The 12811-nt window shown below is 57.1% G+C and overlaps 5 protein-coding genes across 5 annotated transcripts; 2 read left to right on the top strand and 3 right to left on the bottom strand.

Annotated features, from left to right (window-relative positions):
* Nucleotides 1-204: 204 nt before the first annotated feature.
* Nucleotides 205-3177, bottom strand: EHS24_000636 (uncharacterized protein; the record flags this gene model as incomplete). Its single annotated transcript, XM_028616460.1, has 16 exons — nt 205-624; nt 664-816; nt 867-976; nt 1016-1055; nt 1093-1208; nt 1246-1314; nt 1356-1473; nt 1513-1637; nt 1680-1947; nt 1988-2231; nt 2367-2467; nt 2521-2544; nt 2596-2626; nt 2679-2692; nt 2749-2825; nt 2865-3177. 16 exons carry the CDS (start codon nt 3175-3177, stop codon nt 205-207), a joined length of 2223 nt encoding a protein of 740 aa, XP_028480317.1.
* Nucleotides 3178-3818: 641 nt separating this feature from the next.
* On the top strand, nt 3819-5364 carry EHS24_000635 (uncharacterized protein; the record flags this gene model as incomplete). The annotated part of the gene is made up of 2 exons (XM_028616459.1): nt 3819-3829; nt 3879-5364. 2 exons carry the CDS (start codon nt 3819-3821, stop codon nt 5362-5364), a joined length of 1497 nt encoding a protein of 498 aa, XP_028480316.1.
* Nucleotides 5365-5519: 155 nt separating this feature from the next.
* Nucleotides 5520-8240, bottom strand: TAF5 (Transcription initiation factor TFIID subunit 5; the record flags this gene model as incomplete). The annotated part of the gene is made up of 6 exons (XM_028616458.1): nt 5520-6095; nt 6139-6476; nt 6532-6644; nt 6693-7251; nt 7292-7458; nt 7498-8240. 6 exons carry the CDS (start codon nt 8238-8240, stop codon nt 5520-5522), a joined length of 2496 nt encoding a protein of 831 aa, XP_028480315.1.
* Nucleotides 8241-8652: 412 nt separating this feature from the next.
* EHS24_000633 (uncharacterized protein) lies at nt 8653-10630 on the top strand (the record flags this gene model as incomplete). Its single annotated transcript, XM_028616457.1, has 3 exons — nt 8653-8998; nt 9248-9504; nt 9554-10630. The coding sequence occupies 3 exons, from the start codon at nt 8653-8655 to the stop codon at nt 10628-10630; spliced, it is 1680 nt and encodes a 559-aa protein (XP_028480314.1).
* Nucleotides 10631-10727: 97 nt separating this feature from the next.
* Nucleotides 10728-12358, bottom strand: EHS24_000632 (uncharacterized protein; the record flags this gene model as incomplete). The annotated part of the gene is made up of 8 exons (XM_028616456.1): nt 10728-10866; nt 10905-10994; nt 11041-11098; nt 11139-11229; nt 11271-11410; nt 11522-11629; nt 11767-11884; nt 12200-12358. 8 exons carry the CDS (start codon nt 12356-12358, stop codon nt 10728-10730), a joined length of 903 nt encoding a protein of 300 aa, XP_028480313.1.
* Nucleotides 12359-12811: the final 453 nt, after the last annotated feature.

Below are 12811 nucleotides of genomic sequence, written 5' to 3'. Positions count from 1 at the left end.
GAGAGCGGTGATGGTGGATGGTCTTGCAGCCGGCGTATGCCACAACCGTCGTGCCAGCCTGCTGGGCACGCATGCCCGCACGTATGGACTTCACCTGCACCCCTCATGCTGCACAATCCACCGCAATAGCATTAACCTGTAGCTATTAACAGTCTAGACCTCCCCGTATACCCAGTCTACCCCCGGCCCAGCCGACAGACACATCTACGCGTCATCTGCCCAACGGTCGCGACCCCAGTGCGAGGTGGTCAAGCTTCCTCCAAACCCAAGACTCTCGACCTCTTGCATTGCGCTGCGCAGGTCGGGTTGGAAGTGGTGCGGACCCAAAAGGTCGGTGATACCGACGAGGTGGAACTGTGCAAGATGCTGAGGGTGGAGGTGTGCAAAGTAGAAGCCCACGCCACGCTCGTGATACGCCGTCACGAGTTCAGACAGAATCTGCAGCGCAGATGCGTCAATCTCATCGACGTCGCCCATGTGCATGATCACCGCTTTGGCGGCGCTGCGACGGGGAGAGTCGGACGGGTGGCTTTTCTTCGGACCATACAGCTCAAGGCGACGGAGACGCTCTTTCAGCTGACCAGTATTGGCAAAAGAGAGTGACTCGCGAATGCGAACGACAAGCTAGTGAGTGTAAGTCGTTGTTCCAAGCCGGTTACTCACAACACCCGGCATCTCTTCGCGAGCCTCGTCATCCTCATCAATGGCCACCCACTCGTCCGAGTTGGGTCGCCGCCCGATGATCTTGATACGTGGGGTGGTGGAGCGTTGGATCACGAGGATGAGGGAGAATCCAACAGACGCGACGAGACCGACCTGACTAGTCAGCAACGAGGCCCGCGTCCTAGCCTTGAACATCAACCCACCTCGATCGAGAAGAGCAGAGTCAGAAGGAAGGTGCCAGTCATCTGAGCAAAGTCGGTCCAGGCGCGCATCTTCCAGAAGAAAATGATGTCGTGCGGGGCCTCACTCAAGACTACGAGTTTCAGCTATAGCTAGGCACTTTTACACTCACGAGTATACACAACCATTGTGATGATCGACGCGAGCACAGCCTAGGTGTCAGCTCCACTTCACACAGGGGATGTGTACCTTTGGAAGGAAGAACAAGGATGGAAGCAAGAAGAAGACCGACAGGATAAGGATGGCCGCGGTAATGAGGCCGGACATTTGAGTACGAGCGCCGATGGCACCATTGAGACGCGAGCCTTCGGGTCAGTGTATTCCCGGAATGTCACCACCCACGAGTGAGAGATCCAAAGATAGGAAGAGATCCAGTGCCTACGACAAACGACGACGCAAGGTTGCCAGAACCTTTCTAGTCAGCTTCCACCTCCATACTGGATGATCTTTACCCAGAGCAATGAGTTCACGGTTGGGGCTGACAGGGTAGCCATATTTTGTGGCATTCTCCCTTGCCGCAATCATCGAGTCCACAACGCCAACGACAGCCATGACGAACGCGGTGGGGAGCTAACGGTCAGACAAACAGTCAATTGCTCCAGTACCCACTGTGTCGTTAAAGTACTTTAGAGTACGAGCACTCAGAGGCAACCCAAAGGGAATGCTGCTGCCACCCTTGATACTGCCCAGGACCTCCACGCCGAGGTCATCCCAGCGGTACGCCTTGCAGAGAACTCAAAGAGTCAGTGCGTGCTCCTTGTACTTGCGCTACTCACCTGTGGTGGGCACAACTACGATCAAGATCTCGGGCACGAAGCGAACCCAAGTGCCACCAGGGGTCTTGAGGACGATCTGCTTGCCAACCTTGCAGAAAATGAGGAACCCAAGACAGCATGCGGAAAGGATAGTGGTGGGAATGTTTGCGTGTGACAGGTTCTTGAGGACGAATATGAGCTTGGAAATAGGCATACTAGGCGGGTTTGGCTGGCTGTGCAGGTATGGCACGAGGCCAAGAAGCGGGATGGACTGCTCGACTAGGATGATCTGGTGGGTTCAGTGTCAACATTTACGATCAGTGACGTACAAAGCCGATGGCAGTCAAGAAACCACGCATGAGCGCACGCGAAAGGACAACATCAAGGAACCCCAGGCGGAGAAGGCCCAGCACGGTGGTGATGACGCCAACCTGGAACGTGACAATGACCGAGACGGCGATCGCTTCCAGTTCGGCGTTCTCCGGCACGCTGTGAGGGTCGCTATAGATCAACTCCTTGATAGTTTGACCCAACAGGAGCGACAGGGAGGCCTCTGGCCCCATGGACATTTGCCTTGGACATCAGCACTGAGCACTGAGAGGGCAGTGCAGTCTACGGTGGAGTGGGCAGCAAGCGAATGCACGCACGTGCCATCCCACACCAACGGCTTAACGGCTGCATCCGTCCAGCCGTACCAAGTACGCTCACCTGCAAGTGCCCAGGGCTCCGTAAACAATCGCTGACACGGCAGAGGCCCAAAGACCTGCCACGGGCGTCAGGCCAGCCAGTCCATTTGCATAGGACATTGCCTGTGGGTAAGCCACAGCTCGCCATCGTCCTGAGAATGGCGTCCTGTCCTCACCTGCGGCACCATTAGGCAGGCAACCTGCGAGCCATTAGCACCACTGCCCCGAAACCATGTCATGGGCACACTCACCGACACGCCTGCGACAAGATCACCCGAAAAGCTGGGTGGTCAGTGTGGAGCTTTGAGAAGGGGCGAAGAACGGAGATTCTCACAGAGACCAGCTGTACTGCGGGAGCCAGTCGGTGACCTGGTTGTCAGTTGTGGCTGCGACGGCAGACATACGGGAATGTAGTACCGCGAGCGCTTGCGAATCTTCTTCGCAACACGGTTGGCACTACGCTTGGGCTTGGAGCCAGACGCTGGAGAGTGAGCGCATTTCTCGTGGGCAAGACACCTACGTGGACGGCCAATTGAGGGTAGCAGATGACGTGGTGAGCGCATAGGTGACATTTGCGGAACATCTTCTGGGTCGCTCCAGTATCGAACCTGAGGAGCTAGAGGTGCAGGAGGGTGACGAGAGAGGAGGTGGGTGCGCTCGTTTGGTGGGCTCAGCGCTGCAGCATGGCTGACCGCTGTGGTCGCCTCAGAAGGCGAGAACGTGAGGGCATTTGGACCCAGGTCGAAACGCGAAGGCGAGTCGACGGGAGACACGATACCGCTGCTGCTGTCGGTCGGGGTGACGGGAAGCCTGGGCGGCGGAGTGGTTGTCATGGCTCGTTGCGGCCCGTTGACAGAAGTGTGGGTGGAAAGATGTTGTGGAGATGCGCGTGATTTCTGATGGGACTGCTATGACGACAGGGTATATATTTGCGGTGATGGTCTGGGCGGGGGTGTGGCTGGTGTGGAGGGCGGGGGGGAGCCGCACAGGTATGGTATGCGGGCTATGCGGGGGGACTCGTCACCTGTAGTAGTGTGGTTGCAGCCGAAATGTGGGTTGCTTTTAAAATAAGGCGTACAGTGTACCCCGTGGATTAGGAGTGAGACCTCTAAAGGTGTTTGAAGACAACATCGCTCTCCGTCATCTTCGTTGTTTGTTTTTTGGAAGCCTCTCTTGCCGGCCGCTGGCCGCTTGGCCGCTGGCCGCTGGTGTGCCCTAGCGAGACGCCGCCTGTCGACGGCCCTCATGGCATCCGCCGTCCCGCATGTAAACAAAGTTATGTCCTGCAATGCGCTCAGCCGAGCCACAGGAGCCACAGGGAGCTCGAGCGGAAGTAAAAGAGTGAACACTGGGGTCCCTGGCGCCTCCACTTCGCGCGCCTGTCGTGCACAACTGAAATGACGACGCGACGCGTGATATTGTGATTTCGTTATTTTTCTACTCCTCTCTCACTCTCTGTGCACGTGATCGCGACATGGCTTCATCGTACGTAGCTTCGCACTGCCCGGTTTCTCTTGCTCACGATCCTCGGCAGACTGCGCGACGCGCTCGTGGCCCGCCTCGCGGCACTTCCCAACACGACGCCGCTGGGCCTGACCGTCGTTGCTAGTTCGCCAAAGCGCACGACCCAGCTCTTTCCGCATGCGCCGTCGGCCAGCGTGAGGTGTATGGAGACCGAGTACCTTGTTGTGGTCCACTGTCGTCTCCCGCTTGCAGCTCTGGAACCTGCAGTCGATCCTTTGAGCTCGCCAGCAGCCGAGGGGAAAGCAGACGATGGCACGAACGATGAGAGCTCCTCCACGGCTGTTCCAGAGCCTCCCACGAACGTTCTAGCAGCTGCAATCTCGGCTCACGTCTACACCCTGCCAACAGGTGACGGTGTCCCAGCGGCCAGTATTGTCTACATCTCCAAGGTCGACTCATCAGGCTACGCAGCGTCAGCCGGTCCCGTCACTCGGGAGCTGGCGATTGGCGTGTTGTCCCACTTTCTGTCCCCGGCCACTCGCCCTACACCCCGCGTCACAGCAACGCTGTTCGCACGGTCGCAGGGCCAGTACCTTTTCCCCAACAGCGTCGAAGGCGGCGGCAAGCGCGTCTTGGGTGGTCTGGGTCTTTGTCAATGGTGGAAGGGTGTATACGAGAGTGCTGCCGAGGCACTGGTCACAGCGGGCGTCAAGACGAGCGACTTGCATCTGAGATACCTGTTACCGTCATACTCGGCTTCCGAGGCCTCAGGAATGCTTCGTGCACCGATCCGCGCACCGCCAGTGGAATGGGAGTACAAGCCGCCCTTTACTCATCCCCTCCTTCCCACCGACACCCCGAGCCTCGCGACTCTCCTTCCTTCCCTCCCCGACGACCCGAAAACTCGTTTCCTGGAGGAACTCGTCGATGCAGCTGTCGACAGGGTTACGGCGCCCATCGGTCCTACAACGTCTTCCTCCTCTGCGGCCTCGACATCGAACGCTACCGCTCTGGGCCCGACAACGTCCTCGTCTTCCATCGTCTCGACCGCTTCCTCCACGCGCAAGCACAAGCACAACGATCGCGAGCGTATTCGCGCCGAAGCCGAGGATGAGGAGGAGCGCAGGCGTGCTCACGCAGCTCTTTCCCGCGTTCCCGCCGACGAGTTTTGGGAGCGGATAGGCTTCCGCCAAGAGTGTGCCAGTGGCGACGTCACGGGCTTTTTCAGTATTAGCGTCGAGACTGAGGGAGAGACAGCAGCCAACCATTTCGCGGCCAAGACCAATGGCGCATCAACGCGCACAGCCATCCCTCAGCTTCTTGTAGAGCGCCTGTTAAAGTCCCTCCTCAATACCGATTTTGGCACGCGTGCGCTCGCCTGTGCTGGAACGGTCCACTGGTTGGAATCCACCCATGCGCTTGTAGCCGACGAGATTGGGGAGGACGGCTGGACCGCATGTGTCGCCAACGTCGGGGCTAAGGAAGGTGTGGAGCGTGTTGTCAAGCGCAAAGAGGAGGTTGTCACCATGCTCCAGCCTCGCAAGAAGAAAAAGTAAGTTTGCTCAGTGTCTGCCGTTGCAGCACTGTGTCAAAACTCGCCAGTTATCATGTAGCTCCCCGTACATATGCATGTCCATGCGCCTTAATGGGATACACTCTAGACTCCAGAACAAACACCCTTCTCTCGCTTCTCTCATTATGACCTCATCCCTTACACGGCCTTGTTTGTCGGCGGCACAAATGATCCAGCGGCCATGCACAGGTTGCGAGGGGTATAGTGCACCTTGGCAATGGGCGTACGCTTGGTGTGAAACGTGGAGAGCAGGTCGGCTGTCTGACCCTGGTCCTCCCAGTTGAGCTCCGAGGGTCCCATAGGCAACGCGCCAGTCCCACCCATACCGCCCGAACGTGCGCCGTCAAAGTCCATACCACGGCCTGTGCGTGGTCCGCCAGACGACTTGACGTCCCAGCACCGAACAGTGCAGTCGAGCGAGCCCGAGACGAGCACAGATGACTCAGCCGAGAATGACAGCGACTGAATGGGCGCGTTATGGCCAGTCATTTTCTTGATGGGTCGGGCCGATCCCAGGTCCCAAAGGTAGATGCTGCAGTCAAGACCCGCACTCGCGAGGGTACGGCCGTCTGGCGAGATGGCCATGGTCGTGACCGCGTCGGTATGGCCGAGGAATAGACGGAGACAAGCGCCGCGCTGGACATCCCACAGACGACACGAATTGTCGCTCGAGCCTGTCGCGAGGTACAGCGAGTTGGGGTGGAACTTGACGCACTGGAAGAGAGTCAGTCATTGAACCTGAGAATACTGTACTCACGTTGACGTCGGACAGGTGGCCTGTGTACATTCTCAGTGGAGTCAGACGATCCGAGCTCCATAGACGAGCGGTACGATCTCGGCTTGCAGACGCAAAGTAGACGCCCATGGGTCCCCACTCCACATCCCAGACGGGGTCGCGGTTGTGGCCACGGTACACGACCAAGTTTGAGTACGTGTCCAATGACCACAAGCGGACAGTGCCGTCCTGCGAAGCCGACAGCAGTGAATGCGGTGGGCCGCCAGAGCCTGAAATGGGGTCAAAAGACAACGAATACACGGGACCAGAGTGGCCAACCAGTTTGCGCATAGCAAGACCCTCATCCTCTACAATTTGCCCTGTTGACGGGTCTGGTGGGGGTCAGCCAAAGATATAATGTAAGCTGTCGCTCACCAATCTGCTTTGCCTTGAGCTTTTCATCCCTCAAGCTCCACAGCCGAACGGTGCTCTCCGCCGAACCCGCTGCAATGAGTGACGAGTCGGGCGAAAACTCCACAGACGTCAGACTGCAACCGTTAGAAAAAGCAGACTTGTATACTTTCGGTGCCACTTACGCTTCTCCTCCATCGTACATGGTGAATGCCACGACACTGGGCAAGGTCGCACTCGAGCCACCTGCCTTTTCATCGGGCTTCGGGCCCAGACGTATCATCTTTCGCTTGTCTCGGACAGCCTCGACTTCGCGCTTCACATCGGTAACCTTGTAAAATGTCGGCTGTGGTGGAAGAGTCTCGTTGCTGTCTGGGCTAACGAGATCCGGGTCGCGATTATCGTCGGGTTCAATCTTGATGGTTTTCTTCAAGGGTGACATGGTGCGCATATCGCGACTCGCATCGCCCATCTCGATATCGCCGTTGGCGTCCGTGCCGTTCGGGTGGCCATTGGCGACCGACCCCGCTCCTCCCTCATTCTCGCCATTCACAGCCTCATCCTCTTCGCGCACGATGCGGATCACTTCTTCCCGCAGCTTGTCAAGCATTTGGGGAGCGCCTAGCTTGAGCTGCGTCATAGAGTTGAACTTGTCCGCCGAGGTCGCGGGAGGAAGGAGACTTGAGAGAAGCCCACTCGACGACGCGATCGCAATCTTGTCAAGCGGCATGGCCGAGTCCGACACTGAGTTATCAGTATGGGCACAAAGGAACCGGAGACTCACCCTTGATGTCCAGACGCGAATTGACAATAGCGCGGATAGCCTCCTTGGCTCGGCCTGGGACACCGTGCAGACCAGACTCCCACTCCTCATCCAGTCCCGCACCACTCAACCACTGCACAAGGAGCGCAAAAGAGTTGCGCGACAATGGGATTTGGTATCGCTCAGACCTGAGGGTGTCAGTCATCGCATCCAATAACACAACTCACCTCAAGCGTTGCGCGTATGGGTCGAGGAGGATCTGGTGTGCTGCAGTGATGGATGACAAGTAGGAGAGCTCGGATGGGTGGTACACCTTGTGGTGCTCGGCATTCTCCTGGTAGAACCGTTGAGCGGCATCTGCAAAGCCAAAGTCTATGAGGTCGAGGAATGTGTGGGCGAACAGGGGGAACGAAAGGTTATCCAGTTCAAACCTCCAGAGATCCAGGCCGTCGTTGACCCATCGACGGTAGCGTTTGTATCCTTCCACACGATCAGATGGGTCGATGAAGGCAGGCGCCTGGCTGGTGCTGGGCTTGCCGGCTTCCTCGTCGGCATTGGCAGATTCCAAACGAGTTTGGAGCTGCTCGATAATATATTTTGCTTGTGCGATGAAGTCAGGAGTAATTTTATCACTCATAGTTGATACAGACACGGCCGTCGCCTGTGGGATGTTGCGCTTGACCATGTTGTCGAGGGGAATTGGCGGGGGTGCGCGGATGATGGCGTCTTTGCCAGCCGCGGAACCACGGCGCACGCCAGTCGCAACCGCACCGCCAGAGGGGCCCTCCTCTTCGCCATCCGCGTCCTTGTCTTCCCCGCCTGCAGATTGCAGCTCGGCTTGGAATGTCTGAAGTGCCTTGTCGAAACCGTGCTGTTGGAGGTACTCCATCACAGCTTGCGCGTGAGCAGGAGGCTCAGCGCGCGGCGCCTGTGCACTCGAGCCCGCGACCGGGGTGGGAGAGTCGGACATTGTGCTGCCTTCGTGGATGGCCCAGTGGGCGGGTCGGAATGCACACGAGTCGTTGGAGACAAAGGTTGGTGGTGGAGAGCGAGGAAGCAACACAATGGAGCTGTCGGCAACGGGTGCTCTCACGACGCGGTCACGTGATCTCCACTCAGGTCGGTGGTATTCCCTCGTCTTCCCTCCATGTTTTTCGTCTTCCCTCCTTCTTATCAACACCATTCCAGTGGAATCCCTCTTAACTCTTTCACTCTTTCACTCTATCTCCCTCTCTATCCCTTTCTATTCCTCTCTCTTATACATATATCTGCTTCCCACCACCATCCTCCTCCATCCACTCACAGCTTGCTCACATCCCACATTCCACCAACCTTCCCTCCGCCCCTGTTCTTATTCCGTTCTCCGACCTTCCCCAACCAGCATGCCGAACGAAGACCCATGGTCTCGCTCACTTCTCTCACCCAGCCCCAGTTTATCTGACTGCGACCCCATTGACAAATCTGCACTTCACGGCTTTCTTGCGCACGAAACCACCGACGACAATCTCCTGGACGAGCTCGACCTCAGCAAGCGCGATGACGTCGCGATTGTCAAGGAAACACCATTCACTCTCGCCAAGCTGCGACCCAAGTCCAGCATCAAGCAAGGCGTGAAGAGCAGAACACGACCCGTCCGTGGCAATCTCGCGACCGCTGGGCAAGTCGCCAACCCTGAACACAGCAAACCACCGCCCCTGCCCCAGCAGCCAAAGCCTGACTGGAAGAACAGTTCAGGCTGGGTGGGTGCAAACGGTCAACCGATCCCTCACTGTCCACCCTCGAAGAAGACCGAGCATATACCTACGGTGGGAGTGACGACGACCACGATAGCTGCTTTTCAGGAGAAGTCAGCCAAGAACGGCCCCAAGTCCAAGGGAAGGGCCAAGAGGAACGAACGAACGAAAACGAAGGAAGACACAAAGATCCAGTTCCACAGCCTGCGTAAGTTTCCAGCGGCTGACTGGACTGACCGTTGAGCTGGTAATATCAAACCGACTGCCGAGTTTCCCATCGTTGCTGCCCTCGAGCGTCAAAAGGCCCTTCCTACTAAGGCGTCAAGGAAGCGCTTGCAGAACAAGCAGTCGCAGGCTGATGTTGAAGCGCTCATTCAAGAAACCAGCCAGCGCGCCGTCAAGAAGGTAAAGCGCGACAACGTAAAGTCTCTGCTTTCCTTCCGATCTTCGAGTCCCACTTCAGTCACTGCTGGTCTTCAGCCGCTAGCTGTGATGGACAAGGTACGGTAGAATGCCTCGGTCGAGTGAGAATCCATCTGATTCGTCGCAGGCCACAGTCTTCACCTCCCCTCATTCAACACAACTGTTCAACAAGTCGGATAATGAACACACCGACCCAGCGCTCGATGAGGCTACGGACCACGACCACAACGTGCACGGCACGGACGGCCTTCCGGAGCGCATGAACAGCTCAACTCCACCCGACGCTCAGCTTGCGACTCCTCCTCAGTCCACGATCGCCAACCGTCCTCCTGATCCAGAGGTTGAGATGGACGTTGACTCATGCCCGTCTCAGTTCGCTAGCCTTGTCCGTCCCAAGCCCATTCGTCCTCCAACTGTGCCAAGGCTGGAAGCCATGGTGGCAGGTGGGACCATGAATCATGCCAACATTGTCCCTGAAAGGCCATCGCGTTATTTGCCCCACGGTAATGACGACCAAAGCAAGGGACATGGCACCGTTGACCACCCCGAACCAACAAGTGCAGCCATGGCCTGGAGGTCGTCTTACCAGACCCCACACCGCCCGGATCCTCAGCCTCACAACACCGTCGAGTACAAGTATGGGCTCGTTTCACCCGAGCCTTCGCCCCATGTTCACACATATGCTCCGGTCCATGCCGTGCCTTCCCTTACCACTGCATACTCGTACAACCCGGATGGATCCCAGGCATTTGCACCCAGGCATTGGCAGTCCATCGTCAAGAAGACGACCACGGACGCCGAATGGAGTACCTTTCCTACACGCAAACGCCTCACACTTCGTCCCGCAGCACCAACGACATCATCCAGCTTCCGCATGCCCACCAAGTTGTTCACACCACAGCAAACTCCTCGCCCTCGCCCATCGATGGCACAAGGACCATCAACCTCTCAAGGCGTCAAGCTTACTCTTTGGTCGCCGACTCCTCTCAGTCACGATAATGGCACGCAGCAAGCCAAGCAGAGCTACACGCCTCATCACCTGCGCCTCCTTCAAAATGCGGCGGGTAGTCCAACAAACGGCCGCGCTCGCGCCTACTCTCCGCAGCCTGAGCCCGAGTCTCAGCTTGAGCCGGAGTCTGAGGACTGGGTGGCCGCCTGGAGCCGTTCCGCCAACGTTGCCTCGCGTCGCAACACCTGTAAATAGATGTAATCATAGTAAGAGCAAAGTCATCACCACTTGTAGAATAAGGTATCGTTATCGTTACATGGATGTATATGGTACAACGGAGCTAGACACGGGGCTAGGGCGGGTTCGCATGGGAGGGATGTGCCACAAGCTCGCGGTACAGGTCCTCTGGAATGTCCTTCACGAGCGCGACGGTGACACCAATGACTGCACGCGCCTGGAGGGGCGGAAACTGGCGAAGGACTTTCATGGGCCTGATACGTCAGCTCCGAACGGGCGTATTAGCACGTACGATTGGGACTCCATAAGCTTCTCACGGATGAGAAGAAGTTGCGCGATGACGCAGAGGACATTGAGGTGAACGCCAAACGCGAGGAGGAAGCTGGTAAAAGGTCAGATTACCCTCAAAGCGGTCAAAGGATACTCACTCCCACAGCTTTAAGACTTCATCCAGGGGTGGAGTACATGTGCACAGAGTGAGCACAGCTGTGTATTGTCAGTGAACGTGAGAAGTGTCAGCACCCACAAGCAAAAGCATAGAGGTTGGCTTCCAATCCCCTTCCCATGAGGTGTTCGTAGAGCTCGGGGTCAACAATCCGTAGACACCGATCCAGGATCTACAAGTCAGCCCCGGGGCAATATTCGTTTGGGGACCCACTTCAACACCACGGTGAACCCCGCGCAGGTCTGTCTGTACGTATTCTGGGAGCCAACGCTCGATCAATCGCGAAAAGCACGCAAAAGCCTCGAGCTGGGTCGGCATTGTATAGAGGAAGGGAGCAGCGAGAGCGTTCATGCCTGGAGCGTAAGTTGGTATCCGTTCAGATTGTGGTTACCTTGTACGTATGTCAAAGGCTTGTCGCCACCTACAACTGTGAGCAAACAGGCGCAGACGGCGTGGAAACATACCAATGTGTTTCCACTCGAACGCTTCCAAGAGACGAACAAGCATCTCATTCTTCACTCGCCCTTTGAATAGCTCGTCCGTTTTGAGTGTGCGGAAGGTGTCATCTCGGACTGGGCAACAGAAGGCCAAGCGGTTGTAAGTGGAAGAGGAGGAGGGGAAGGAGGGAAATAGGTAGGGAGATAGCCGTCAGTCACAGGTGTTGTCATGAACAGAGGTAGCAGAAGACACCATTATCGACTTAACTCACTCTTCTCGCTCGCTCCACTCGGACCCATTGCCACATATCGCAAGTAATCTTCCGCCGAGAGGTGGTCGACCTTGAGCATGAGCTTCCAGATCCGTGGCCGGAGTGACGGACGGCCATCCTGTGATGTCAGTCCGGTGTCATAGATCGTCGAAAGTCATGGGGGGCAGTGTATCCGTAGAGTGAGAGCAGTGTACCAGACACTGCCAGCTCATGGACACTGAAGAAGCTACGTGATTGATGGGTAGGGCAGTGACCGCGCGAATATGTGCCGAGGTAGCACATTGGCTTGACCAAGCGTGTGATCTGCGCCGCGAGCTACCAGTTTGCGGCTCTGGCGCTGGCAGCTCCTCTGCCTTGGGGTTTGCCGTCATACTGCCAGCTCTTGGAAGTGCTCCTCCCGCATTGTAATCCATGACGCGTAAATGGCACTCACGACCTCTGGTATGCCCTCGGTGAGAATGATTCTCCTGACGCGCTTCAGGCCATCAGACACGTCTGAGCTGGGACGGTATCGGCCTGCGGGGAAGGCAGTGGGCGGGGCAAGTAGTGTTGCAAGCTGGTCGTAAACCTCTTTCTGAGACGAGGGAGGCATGGGGCTGACACAAAGCGGGGACACAGGAAGGAGAAATGAGGCGGGGGACGAAGGAGTGGTCTGAGTGACTGTCGACCGGTTGGTGGGTGGCCTGTATTGGTCACGACAGGACGCAGGTAATGTGTGTATGCGCGTAAGGGGTGCGCTGCAGAGGTCGTGAAGTGCTGTTGATGCGGGCCAGCCGCTGTCGGGATGAAGTTATCGGGTTGTGGTGGTGGGGGATGTCAATTGTTGAAAGCGGAGTGGAGTGGGAGTGTGACAACGGAAGGAATATGATGGAGGGCCAGCGGCCGTGATCTTGTTGACACCGATCATCTCGCCGGTTCTTCATTTCGTCCACTTCGCCGTTCCAGGTCAGTTTACCCACCACCATCCATGCCCGTGCCGTACAGTACAGCTGTCAACGCTGCGACTCATTGGCAGGCATCGGAGATGAGGGCTTGCTCCGCAGCT

Source organism: Apiotrichum porosum, assembly GCF_003942205.1.
Source record: "Apiotrichum porosum strain DSM 27194 chromosome Unknown scaffold_1, whole genome shotgun sequence".
Classification (NCBI taxonomy): Eukaryota; Fungi; Basidiomycota; class Tremellomycetes; order Trichosporonales; family Trichosporonaceae; genus Apiotrichum; species Apiotrichum porosum.
The sequence above is the reverse complement of the archived record's forward strand: the minus strand, read 5'-3'. Positions and strand labels throughout refer to the sequence as shown.